Source organism: Protopterus annectens, chromosome 6.part1 (assembly GCF_019279795.1).
Source record: "Protopterus annectens isolate FY-2018-M chromosome 6.part1, PAN1.0, whole genome shotgun sequence".
Classification (NCBI taxonomy): domain Eukaryota; kingdom Metazoa; phylum Chordata; order Ceratodontiformes; family Protopteridae; genus Protopterus; species Protopterus annectens.
Window position 1 is genome coordinate 75,405,470 of NC_056738.1, and position 14,435 is coordinate 75,419,904.

General features: G+C 40.3%; 1 protein-coding gene across 4 annotated transcripts in view; it reads left to right on the forward strand.

Moving 5' to 3' along the window:
• Positions 1 to 14,435, forward strand: part of UBR3 (ubiquitin protein ligase E3 component n-recognin 3) — a 4,226,407-nt gene that overhangs the window by 3,922,856 nt on the left and 289,116 nt on the right. For all 4 annotated transcript variants that reach the window (XM_044075499.1, XM_044075501.1, XM_044075502.1 and 1 more), the window contains one exon: positions 8,167 to 8,346. In XM_044075499.1, the coding sequence (XP_043931434.1) occupies positions 8,167 to 8,346 (180 nt within the window). The remainder of the gene's footprint in view (positions 1 to 8,166; positions 8,347 to 14,435) is intronic.

A 14,435-nucleotide genomic window follows, 5' to 3' on the forward strand; every position in this document is an offset into this window, starting at 1 on the left:
GTGTAAAGTTATGATCCGAGTGTGCTAAGCAGAAGAGGTTTAATGAATTGATCATGTGTGTATTAAATTATGATTGTTCTCCCATTGCTATGCATACAGGTAAGTGTACATTAAAGTAATGTAAAATGATAGTTTTCTACCATTTGAGATGAGATATGTACATGCAACTGCAGAACCATTAACTGGTATTTCCTGTTTACCAGCAGAACTTTGTTGTTTTAAACAAATTTTACAGTCACAGGTAATTAGTCAGGAAATGACTGAACATTGAAATTTGAGGCATCTTCCCAAGGTAGCATCAAAAGTAGTGTACTTAAAGGGGAAGTGACAATTAGTTCATTGGAAACAAAGGAAAATTGATGCATTGCAGCGATACAAGTAGATGCATTCCTAGTAACATCAGTCTCTTCAGCGTATGTTATAACAATGCAGAATCTGTTCATTTAATAGTAGTTAGGACACTCCTCCTAAAAAATAAAAGTCAGTTAACTGAGTGTATGTAATTTCTTTTTCACATATGGGAGGGAAGTTGAGATAGCCCCTCACCAGGCTAGACAAGGGGAAAGTCACGGTAAGTTGCTTGTCAGGTGCTAGAGTCTGCCATATCACTCATGCACTCAAGTCTGTCAACAACAGGTGCTGTTGTGATTCTGTCATAGTCCACGTTGGTGTGAATGAATTGAGATGTACCTCTCTGGACTATATGAAGAGAGACATGCTTGTGCTAGCTGAATATGTGCCCCAAGCAGGTATGTCCCTAGCCTTAAGCAGCATCCTACCGTCACCCAGAATGATGCCTCAGTCCAAACAGAAAATTATTGTCTTTAACAACTGGCCTAGTTTCTGATGTCATAAACAAATACCAAAAACTTCACTCCTTGACACAAACTGAGAACCAAGTCAACGAAAACGAAAAACCAGTGAATTATGCTTTATTCCAACACCAATAGTTTTCAGTTAAGTGCTTTCATCCATCAGGACATCATCAGAACTGAAAGCACAACCCAATCAACAGTTTAAATAGCAATAAAACCAATCACATGATCTATTAATTCTATTTAAATTTAAAAAGATAAAAAACATAATAAAAATGCATATATAAAATTTGTGTGTATATTGCATGTGATATACAACCCCCCCCCCCCGACCTATTGTGGATGGTAATAGGTGTAAAACCTACTGTTTTGGTAAGTTTATTGATCATTGGCTAAAACCTTCAGTGGGGAGCCTTTCTCAGATTTGTAAGGACTCATGGGACTTTTTAATGAAATTAGGAAATGTTCCCTTTCAGAATGACTATGTGTTAGTTACTATTGATGTTTGTGACCTATATTCAGTTATACCCATGACATAGGTATTAGGTGGTTTGAGGATATTCTGGGGGGAAATAGGAACTTTGTCCTAAGATTGTATTAATACCATTAGTGCCTTTATGGAAATGGTCCTAACAATTTTTTGTTTTTTGAAGGACAATTGTTTAAGCAAGTCAAGGGTGTACCAATGGGGGCAGCATGTGCCCCCAGTTTTGCAAATTTAGTGATGAGCTTTTGGGAAAAATACTTTGATTTTGACTCTCCCATTAGTTCAGGATTTGCCTTCTACACTTGTTTTCTGGACGATATTTTTATTGTCTGGAAGGACAGTAGGGATAAGCTTAATAGCTTTTTCCAATATATAAATTCTACTACGTCATTTTTGAGATTTGTACATACCTATAGTGATGCGAGTATTTCTTTTTTGGATGTGACCATTACTAAGGATTATGTAAAAAGGTGCTTTGTATCTAACGTTTTTTGTAAATCCACCTTTTCTAACAGTTATTTTCATTTTGAGAGTCATCACCCCTATTATCAGAAGAAATCAGTTGTAAAAAGCCAATTGGTTAGATTGGCCAGGATGATTTCTGAGAATGATTCCTTTGAAGAAGAATGTGGGGTTCTTTTGGATATGTTTATTACGCGTGGGTACCCAATGGATTTTTTGAGACCCACATTTGATGAAGTGACTCTTGAGGAAAAATTTTTTTTATGTTCCCTTGTTACATACCAACACTACGAGGGTCCAAGAAAGAGGTATTGAGGTTGGTGGTTTGGTTTCCAACCTACTCCCCGATGGCGTGGAATTACAGAGGGTTAATGGTAAGAACTTTAGTAGGTATTTTGTTTGTACCTATTCCCTGGACAGTCCAGAGATTGTTCAGGCATTAAGACACAATTGGTTATTGATTTCCGCCAACCCACAATTGTGTAAAACACTTGGTGATAGACCAATAGTGGTCTATAGAAAGGACTCTAGTATTAAACAATTGTTAGAGAGAAGGCATAAGGTTGATTCTAGTAGATGTGGTTCTATTGGACTACAAGGTATGTTTAAGTGTAGATGCTGTAGAATATGTCCGCGTATTTTGGTAGTGTTTCCTGAATGGGCAAAAAAGTTTGGTTAAGGAGAACTATAATTGTCACACTAAATGGGTTACCTTGTTTACATTGTTCGGCCTATTATATAGGTAAAACTAACTATTAGATGTGTTAGAGAGAGGATTTATGAACATGAAAGGGACATTTCTAATAAGAAGGACACTAATGCATTGTACAAGCATGTTGAAAAATTTCTTGGTCACAATTTTGGTTATTTTGTAATTGAACAACTTAAAAGAGATGAAAGGGGGAGAACTGTTGAAGAACATTTGTTAGTTAGGGAGTTAAAATGGCAACCCAGACTCGATTCTTTTGTGGAGCCTGGGTTGAGTGACACTTGCTCTATTTCATCTATTTTACATCTTAAAAGTTTGGAATGTTAATTAATTGTTTTTTGTATTTTAATATTTCATTAGTATATAAATTAATATAATATATACATGCAGTATACACATAATTTTTATATATGTATTTTTATTATTTTTTTTATCTTTTTCAATTTAAATAGTATTAATAGATCATGTGATTGGTTTTATTGCTATTTAAACTGTTGATTGGGTTGTGCTTTCAGTTCTGATGATGTCCTGATGGATGAAAGCGCTTAACTGAAAACTATTGTTGTTGGAATAAAGCATAATTCATTGGTTTTTCATCTTCTTTGGCTTGGTTCTTAGCTTCTGATGTCATTCCAAGGGGATCCGGTACCTGACAGCTTGGGAGGACTTGATTGACAGACCACAATGCTTTGCCAGAGATGGCCTTCATCTGTCTCCCCTGGGCTTCAGGCTTCTGGCAAAGGCTCTTGCCTCCCCATAGTGCCTCTTTTAGGCAAAGTCTTGAGGACAAAATTACCAGCATGAAAAATTCTTCTAAACAAAATATAAAGATCATGCTGCTAAACGCTAGAAGTCTTAACTTGAAACTGCACTCATTGCAAGCATTCCTCACCCTGCAAGATGCTGACATTTGTACAGTCACTGAAACCTGGCTCAAAGCTGTGGAGAGCACCCCAGCCTAACCATGTTACTTGTCCTACCATACTTTCAGACCTCAAACAGAGGGCTACAAAGCCAAAGGAGGTGGAGTTTCAATATTTATCAAAGACATACACACCTCCAAGCTGGTCAAACAGTATGACACACAGGAGACACTCCAGGTGTAGTTAACTATTGAAAAACACTATTCAAATCATAGCTAGCTATAGACCTCTAACCATGACTCAGAAGGCCCATTCTACTTATCTGGACTTACTTGAAGCCATCAAGATTCAACCTTCTGCCCTGATCCAGGGTGACTTTAACTACTCAACCATAAAGTGGAAGACCTATTCTAGCACAAACACCCAATCAGTGCCAATGCATTGGATCAGCTGGTCGACACCCCCACAAGAGGTGAAAATATCCTGGACCTTTTACTAACCAACATGAGTACCCACTGTAGCACCCCTACAGTGTCATCCTCCTTAGTAAGATCCGACCATAAAGCAATCACTTTCAGAGTCACCATCTCCCCTGCCCCCCACCCGCCAGGGTCGAACAAAAAAACTTTTCCAAAGCTGACTACATCCTCCATAAAGTAGGTATAAGCAGCTTCACAGCCACCCTCCCTTCAGTTGAATCAAGCACTAATGTCCAAGCCTACACCAAAAACCTCTATGAGCACCTGTATAGCTGCATGGACTCAGCAGTAGCTGACAGGACCAAATCATCTTCCTCAAGGAAGAGTAAACCTGTCTGATGGACAGCAGCAATAAACAGATTCTGTAATAAAATGGAAATAAATGCTGTTCAGGACCTAGAATGAGCAGGTGCCAAGTTGGAAGCAATCTCTCCTTTGTCTGAACAAGCAAATAAGGTCACTGGTGAAATCCTCTAAGGTAACTTCAAGTCCAAATTGGCCACATCTACTAAGGAGAGTCAAAAGGCCTTCTTCGCATACATTTGCAATCTCAAAGGTAACTCCCAAATCTGCTCTGAATTGGTGGTCAAGAATACCACATACACAAATGCCATAGATATAGCCAATCTGCTGGCAGACAAGTTCAGTGAAAACTTCACCCCCTGCCCCCCCATCAGTAAACCAGGACATCCCCAGCACCTGCCCCCTTCCCTTCATCACCAGGGAGCAGGTTGTTAATGCCCTCTCAAAGACAAAAAAATTACAGCCTCCATGGGACCCAACATCATCCTTGGCTGTGTCCTACATGAACTCAGGCAAGAGCTCTCAGCACCACTAGGCACTCTATTCAACCAAAGCCTGTGCACCAACTTCATCCCAGCAGAATGGAGGAAGCCACTGTCATCCCTCTGCACAAACGTGGAACATCCATCGACCAAGGCAGTTATAGGCCTGACAGCCTAACTAGCCTGATCTGCAAGGCCATGGAACGCATTATCATGGACCTTATAAACAAGGACATTGGCAACCTTCACACGCTTGATCCCATATAGTTTGGTTTTGTCAAAGGGAGATCATGCCTGTTAAACTTGGTCACCTTCTTCAAAACAGTCACCAAAGCCATGGATGAGAGCAAGACATTGCACACTGCCTACCTTGAGCTAGCCAAACCCCTCGACACTATTCCTCACTCGGGCATAATAGACTCCCAGCTAGGCATCAACCCATATGTTACCAGATGGGTAGCTAACTGGCTCACTGATAGAACCCACTTAGTCAAAATAGGGGAGCCACCTCTAGTAGTAGATCAGTAACAAGTGGCATACCCCAATGATCGGTCTTTGGGGCCTCTACTGTTTGGGATATACTTTTCTGAGGTGTAAGCCAAAACCAGTGGTCTGTGATTGACCAAGTTTGCAGATGACTGCAAGCTGAGCACTGTCATAAATTCCCCTAGTGATGTGAACATCCTCCAAAAGGGCCTTAACCAAACTAATGACTTGTAACAGAAGCATGGCCTCAAACTGAATGCCAAGAAATGCATCATTATTCCCTTTGGGGAAAATGGTATCCCCACTAACACATTAATAACAATGTACTAAGCACGCAATCAGTCGTGAGGGACTTGGGCACCCAAGGTGATAGCAACCGGACTTTTGACCACCTTGTTGCCTCCATTGTACAGAAGGCTTTGTGCATGGCCCACCTCACAAGTAAGGGTATTTCATCAAGGAACAAGGAGGTCATAACATCCCTGTACTCCTCCCTTATCAGACCCATGAACAGGTAGAATGCCCCCTTGCAGCAGTTGTAGAGACCACAGAAGTTTCTGACCAGGAAAATCCAGGGTCTCAAACACCTTACTTATACAGATAGGCTAAAAGCCTTGTCCCTCTACTCAGTCTCTTACAGACTGCTCAAAGGTAACCTGTGTCTGGCATACAAGGCCATCTCAGACTCAGCCTTGATGGAGTTGCTGCATATCTATAAGTCAAACTCCACTAGTGCAACCCCCACACAAGGTCTCAACCTGGTCTGTGACATTAATAGAGCTTGTTGCTGGGATAGATTTGTGTCCCAACACTCCCCCATCTGTGGAATAGACTTCCTGTCCATGTCAAGCAGAGTACCTCACTAGCCCTCTTTAAGAGAAGCCTGGATGGGAAACAGAAAATATGCCCCTGGGATCCCGTTTGTGTCCCTGCTGGACAGAAAAAACTGGTGCTGACTTTGGTGGAGCATGGGAGAAATTCTTGGCTAGGCTTATAAGGGCCTCTGCACCAGTAGCCTAGTATCGTCCTGTGAAACTAAGAACCTATAGATATGGAGACATGGAAAGAGAGACAAGGAGGGATGGCCTGGACTGAAAGCAGAGAAGCTAAGGTGCAGAATTACCAACTGGTAAACCTGGGATTGAAACCTGGTTGGGGAATATATGGGCAGCAGCAGTATTTGCATAGAAGAATGGCCTGGCAATCTACTTCTGTAGATGCAGTGTTTGGTTACTTCTTTAGTATGCCATGAGAACCCTGTGTGGCCTACTCATAGAGCAGCAATAAGTCAATTTTAACCAGTAGGCCGATTTTGGCTCGAGGCCATCTAACTTACTGTGTATGTATATGTATGTATATGTGTGTGTATATATATATATATATATATATATATATATATATATATAGGTTTACCATTACAATTACGAAAATGTTTTGTGTGGGTAATGACTTACTCAAAAAAATTGTTGAAATTTACTTTAGCGAAAGATCACAGGAACGAATCAAAAAAATGTCAACAATTCGAATTTACCTCAATATCTGGTGCCTTTCAGAACACGTTTTGCAGGGGGCAAGCACACCCCCGCTAGTTTTATATATACTAACTCCAACAACGCACTATAGTGAAGAAATGTGTACATGTCCTGATCCCCACTGTAGTGCGATCTCCACTCAGAATGCTGAACTCACAAAAGTGCAAATGCATATTGGCATTCGCTCTTTTATGTCTTTGGCATCTTTTGGTTCGCTAATACGAACCATTGAAAACATCCTTTCGCACATCTGCCGTAGCAGATATGCACCTTGAAATGTGATGGTAAACCGTATATATATATATATATATATATATATATATATATATATATATATATATATATATATATATATATGTGTAAGTATATATGGGTCTACTTTCTTTGATCGAAATACCATTATTTCGAACAAAGAAAGTATGACCTTACATTCGCAAAAGTGCACTTCAACGAAAGTTCATTTGTATGTTTGCACCTTTTTGTGCATTACAAATTATGTATTGCTTCTTACAGCAGTGTAGTTCTTTGACAGGTGTTTCTTTACAGCCTCCTGCCATAGTCCAACCTATGTAGCCTGCTTTCAGACGTATGCTGCTTGGTCCTCAGTCTCACATGTGATGCTTGCAGCAAACACATCCATTGAATTACAATTACAGGTTCATAAAGACTTGCCATAGCAATAAATCTTCAGCCATTTGAGCTGAATTTCCATCCATCTCCTTTCTTACAAGATGCATTTCATGTTAGCTTTTTCTTGAATTTCCTTATTGGGAGTTGTGGTTGGGTGTCAATTAAAGAAACAAATTTTCCAGGGAATTAACCTCAGGAGAATTTCTCTTATAGGAGAGAACAATCATGTGTGTAGTTAACTGCATTTTGTGCCATCACTGATTTTTGTACAGTGTCTTAGGGTGTCAATCGGCTGTTGCCAGAACGTCAGGAAAAATTTTGTTGCAGGTCCCATTCACCAGTTTGTCCTTCCAATGTTTGCTTTAAGGGACACTTTTTAAAGTACTTTGAGGTGAAGTCATTCCAGTAAATGCACATATTCTATTTTCCCATACATGACTATGACTGACCTGTGTTTTATATCTGGAGAATGCTTCATATGTTGAGCTGCCCATTATGTTATGTCTTACCACTGGGTCACTGTACCTTACCTCAGGGTAAGTACTGATATTATTAAAGTGGAGCAGTGTAATCTGACAACATTTTATTGGGCTTGGATGCACCACTCTCTCTATGATCTTTGGTTATGGTAAGTTCTCATTGAGTTGAACACAGTAGCATTAGAAAGGCTTAATATTTCTTTCTTTTGAGTGAAACTCGTTTAGTGATGGATAACCCTACCAGAAATTGTGCAATCTCATGTTTGGATTTTATCTCATGTTTGGATTTTTTTAAATAAGAGAATTAGCTTTTCATCTTGATCTCCATTTATTGTATTAGAGAAATTGTGTCTGATGATGGCTGATAAGATATGTTAATACTTATTACTTTGTTGTCCATGTGGTCCCATTATGGCACTTTTTTGTTTGTTTTGTTAAGGAGGAGGAGGAATTCACACTGCTTGCCAGCTGCCTGGGATTGCTCTCATCATTTGCACAGACATCAGATCAGTTTTCTAGTGCCTCTTGCCTTGACTGGCCCTTACCAGCATTTGACATGATAGTCCAGTGGTGCTCAGAGCTGACTTCATTTGCAGAAACAAGTGTGGATCATTCAAAGGTAACGTCAGAGACCACTAACTCTTCTTCTAAGACTTTATGTTAAAAATGTGGTGTTATATTAATGAGCATACGAGTTGTTAGTCATGCATTCTTTTCTCGCCTTAGTTTCTGTAAGTCTTTTGGATTTCTAATACCATGATGGGACTTGACCCCATTCCTAAGTCAGGGTATGGTTATACTTCATGAAATTGGTATTGTTTCTGTCTTTGATGTTAGCCAAATGTTCTCTTTTCAGCATCAGTAATGTGCCCAGAATTGCCTCTTGCAATAATTTATGTGGGGTTACATGTGGGGTAGTATTTCCAAGTATGACTGTAAATTACTTTTATTAGGCCCATTGCTCCTACTACTATTGGAACTGTCAAGAGTATCTTCCACATTCTGCTTGCAAATCGTGATGTTTTATGACTTTGTGTCTCTCAGTGCACAAGACACTATAATCACTGGGTGTAGCAGTTTCAGTGATCACTGCTTCTGTTGTCTTTTTTCATGCACTTATTATTGTATCTGTTTTTCTTGCATCTACAAGACACTATAATCACTGGGTGTAGCAGTTTCAGTGATCACTGCTTCTGTTGTCTTTTTTTCATGCACTTATTACTGTATCTGTTTTTCTTGCATCTATTTTTTTGAACAACTGGTAATGGGTGATAGTGTGATATGCACTTCATCATTCTCTATAATGCTTTGTGGTTCATATTTCCAGTGCTCAACTACTTTGTATTGTTGTGTTTCCACTTTTACTGAGTCAAATATCACATGTATTCAGAGTTTATGTGAATTATTATCAAAAAGTGTAAGAATGTGCCAGTTCTTGTTGAGAGCAGTTAATTTTCCCTGGAGGGAAATTGAATGGTGGGTGCTGGTCCCTGTTACATCTTGATGTCATAGTGCAGCATCCAGGCATTACTGGGTGTCAGTTTTGCAACAGGACAGGTTGTTTCCTTCCCTCAGGATGGCTGACTGCTCTGATGCTTGGTCTGTTATTCAAATCCAGGTGATAATTAAAGCACTATCCCTCTTTAGCCGTCTGTGCAATGGAAGCAGCAAGTAGTAAAGTCTTTGACTTAACATGTCTCTTCATAGCTGCTAGACCAAACATGCAGGTAAGATAAACCACTAACACTGATGTGATTTTCTTAGTGAATGTTTTAGCATAGTCTTGGTCAAGACTTTTATTGTCAACATTTGTAAAAGCATTTTTTGAATGCTTCTGGGTCAATAAAGGTACATATGGGACATTATTCCTGGAATAAGTTGGTCTTCTATGCTGCATAGTGCTTTCTCGCTTAATGTTGTCTTCAACAGTTACTTATTGCACATTTCCTCTCTGTATGTGGAAAAATGTAATCTGATGTCAAGCTTCATTCATTCCTCAACAGCTGAGTTCAGATCCAACCCTTGGATCTGATTCGGCCATTATTTTAGCTATAATGCCCTATCCCCTAACATACTACAGATCTTGTTTGCTGCTTTCGCGTTTAAGCATGGTAACTGTAAGCTCTCAAGCTTGTTAATTATTTTTTGGACCCTAAAGTGAAGGACACACTGTCCAGGTGTGAGCAATTTTGTGGTGGGAGTACGTTTTTCGACCCCTCATGGGACCTTTTCAAGGAACCAATGTGGAGTGCAAAACATGTGGTTCAAGAAGTCCCAGAGTCCTTTCCAAGATACATGTGGCTATAGCTCCCCTAGACGTTGGGGGGGGGGGGATTCAAATGGGAGACACTCCCCATGTGGTAGAGGGGGCCCACAGAACCAAGGGTCTAGAGATTCCTTCTCTGACAGACCCTACCAGCACTCCTGAAAGAGGCTTAGTTGTCCCCCTCTGGAGGTAGTTGGGGGTCATTTATCCCTGCACCAGAGAGCCTGGGTAGACCCTCCAAAAGATACGTGGGTGCAGAGGATTATTTCCAGAGGTTATATAATTCCATTTTCCTTATCACCTCTGCCTGTTTAAAAATTTCCTGATGTTCCACCCAGTCAGAGGAAAGCAGCAGCAAAAGAAATTCAAAAGCTGCATGAAAAAAAAGAGTCATCCAAGAGGTCCCACCAGACCAGATAGTATCTGGAACTTACTCAATATTCTTTTTAGTGCTAAAGTAAATGGGACTGGAGACCGATTCTGGATCTTAGCAGTCTGAACAAATCAGTTCAGCACATCAAGTTCTGGATGGTCACTGTTCAGTCCATTCTGCCCTTTTTGTGCAAGGATGACTGGATGTGCCCAAAAGACCGTAAGGATGCGTACTGTCACATAAAAGACAATCCAGAAGGTATTTATGCTTCAGGCTGGGAGCCAGTCATTACCAGTTCAGAGTACTGCCCTTTGGCCTCACCACAGTCCCAAGGGTGTTCAAATGCATGGCAGTAGTAGCAGCTCCCTTGAGAATGCAGGGATTCAGAGTGTTTCTGTACTTGGATGACTGGCTCATTACCTCCCTAACCAGGCCTCTACTGATAAGAGCTCAAGACCGGGTACTCCAGACTTGCTCCAGTCTGGGGATCACCATAAATTGCAACAAATCTCAGTTAGAACCGTCTAAGACATTGGAGATCATAGCAGCATTTTTCAGCACAGTGTCAGTGACTGCTTCACTTCCTCTCTGAAGAGTACAAACTAATCAGATTCCAGGTCAGAAAGATAATTCACAATTCCACAGTCTCAGCCCATTTGATCCCACAAGCCTTAGTGTCATTGTCTGTAGCTGTAGTTCTAGTTCCCTTAACAAGATTTCACATGAGAATTCTTCAGGGGATGTTAGCAATGCAGTAAATAGTCCATTTATCAGCACGTCTGCCCAGATAAGGATTACCCAGGCATGCAAAAGATACATTTTTTGGTGGATTCGATCAGATCAGGTTCAGCAAGGCCATCCCTTCATTTTCACTCAGCCCAAGGCCACATTGACCATGGCCACTTCCCAGATTTCGGGGGGGGGGGGTGGCACTTCCTGGGGAAAACAGTCCAAGGCACTTGCTCCTCCGAAGAGGTCAGCACTCAAATCAGTGTCCTGCAAATGAGAACAGTGCACTTAGCATTGCAGGACTTCCAAGACTCTGTCCCTTTCAGGACATTTGTTATTCAGACAGACAATATGTTATTGGTTTTGTACATTGACAAACAATGAGGAACCAGGTCTTAACCCTTGTGTCATAAAGCTCTAAGAATGTGTCAGTGGATGATCTCATCCAACAGATTTCTGATGATAATGCACATTCTGGGGAAGTCCAGTGATATAGCAGACAGAATAAGCAGGTCCATTCTACTGCCTCACACGTGGTCTCTCGATGTGAAGGTGGCAGAAATGAGTTTTCGTCAGTGGGGCCAGCCTTGCTGCAACCTCTGCATTTTCCCTAAACAGCGAGTGCAGCAGCTTTTTTGCCCTAATTCCCCCATTGGGGGAACACCGAGAGACAGTCTACTACAAGATTGGCCTCCAGGTCTCCTCTGTGCATATCCCACAACTCCCTTGATCCCCAAATTTCTGCAGAAAGCTTTCTGTTTGAAGAACAAAGTCATCCTCATTGCACCTTACTGGCCTCAACAGAATTGGTTCCCCTTTCTTTAGCCTCATCTACTCTACCAGCCATGGATTCTGGATCTGATTCCAGACTTCCTAATTCACCTGACAGACATGATTCACCCAGATATCTCAAACCTAAAACTGACAATGTGGTTTCTCTACTTCCAGTAATAGCCAGACAACATATGCTGTCTTCCCCGGTGTGTCATATACTTCTGTCTTACAAAGATTCCACAGGAAGACTTTAAAGAAGCAAATGGGAAAGATTTGTTTTTGGGCACATCAGAAACATATTGACCCCTTTTTATCCCATGTACATAGTGTCCTTGAATTTTTGACAACAATTTTCAATGAAGGTGCTAGCTTTTCAACTGTTAGAGTTCAAGTAGTTGCCATCTCTAATTTTCATGAAGGAGTTGAAAACTCCACCCTGGCTTCATCAAGACTTTTTAAGGCCTTCTTGAAAGGTACTCTTCTTTTGAGACCTCCTAATAACGATCTGATTCCTTCTTGGAATTTAAATTTAGTACTACAGACCTTAATTCATTCCCCTTTTGAACCAGAAGCAAAATGTGATCTAAAGTTTCTGACCTGGAAGACTATATTTTTTGGTAACCATCACCTCTGCTAGAAGGATGTCAGAACTCCATGCATTATCTTCTAAACCTCCCTACTTGTGGCATTACGAACTAATCCTTCTTTCCTTCCTAAGGTGATGTCGCAATCCAACATCAACAGTCTATTAATCTGCCAGTTTTCTTTCCAGATTTTACAAACAAAGGTGAATATATTGTATTGGACATTCACAGACAATTACGTTACTACTTACACAGAACAAAGGACATCAGAAAAACAGGTCAAGTATTTGTCTGCTTTGCAGATTCCAGATTTGGTAAGCCAGTTGCAAAGTTAACTCTGCCAAGATGGCTTACAGATTTTATATCATTTGTCTACAGTAAGCTGGGACTGTCCTTACCCAAACCTGTAACAGGCCATTCATCCAGGTCCATGGCAACATCTTCAATATTTTATGTAGGGCTTCCATGGATGACATATGTGCGGTTGCAACTCTGGCTAATCCTCATACCTTTATTACTCATTACAAATTGGATCTGACTTGAGAGGAAGAGCAGCTTTTGGCTCAACTGTGCTCAGGAATATCCTTACTTGGAGTCCACTCACATTTTAGGTAGCTGGGGACTCTGTCCCAACTGTTGTGGAATTAATAAAATTTGACATCAGGTAAAGAAGTTCCACTATGACATTCCATCTGTGTTGTCTGTTTTCATTCTTCAACTCCTTTCCCACCAATTCTGTACCTTTTTAACTGCAAGAGCTTTAAGGGCACCACTGTTCCTTATGTTGAGCTCCAGATATTGGTTTCTTTTACCAGGATAATAATAATACTCTTTCTTGGATTATGTAAACCAGCAAACAAGATCTAAGGAATGTTAGGGGTTAGTGCATTATGGGGAAGGGAAGAGCTTGAGAGTTTTCTAGTGGCCACAAGCAAAAGTAACATCCGAGTCAGATCCAAACCCAACTGTTGAGGAAGAATGAAAGTGGATAGCACAGATGGAACATAATGGTGAGTACATAACTTTTTTTCAACTTTTGTATTGAGTTTTAGAAAAGTACATTTAGTTTTATAGAGATAGAAAACTGTTTTAAGTTCAGAATTAATTTTCTTTGTTTTATTTTGCTGATCAATTTACTGAGTAGGAGGATTCGTACAAGTAAATCTTAGCTGAAAAGTATCTTCTGCACCAGTCCATTTAACATGTTAGCAAATAAATAAATAAATCTTTTTTTAGCCACATATTGGTGTAAAAAATTCTACAGTAACAGGACCATAGGTAGTTACTAGATATGCAGTAAAGGATACTGTTGAGGAGCCTAGTCCAGTTTCCAAGTTACCCCAGGGCACTGTCTGGTTAAGTGACTTGCTCAGAGTCACACAGTAGACAAATGGAGGCTGTGGGAATCAGCTCCTAGACTACATACATTTATAAGTGACAACAAATAAACTGATGACAGTAAGATATGTACTAAGTATGGTGGGTTGTAATTAAGTATGGACATTTTTTCTTCTTAAGTGACACACAGAGTTTGTACACTAGATTTATGAAGATATAATATGTAATTAGCTGCAGTAAGAGGCTTAGATTACCTCAGATTGAATGTGTTGTAAAACTGAAGTTTGCATCCCGGTTGCCAAGTGATTGGTTAACCGTTCTCTCCCAGTCCTATTTACTCAATGTCCCATTTTCTCTAGTGTTAGTTTCTGTTAAATAAATTGACTAAAAGATTGCAGTTTACATGGCTACTGTTTTGGTTTTCCCCACACTTGTACTGCTGTGGAGTTGGTATATTTAAGTAACTGGAACATGGGGACAAAATTCACCATGTGGGCAGGAGGAGGTACAAGAGGGCTTGCTTCACTAGTTAGGCCCAGGATGGATGAACTGCTCCAATCCCTGGTCTGTTATTCAAATCCAGGTGATAATTAGGGCATTATCCCTCTGTAACCCCTCTGTGCAATGGAATCGTTGAGTTTGCT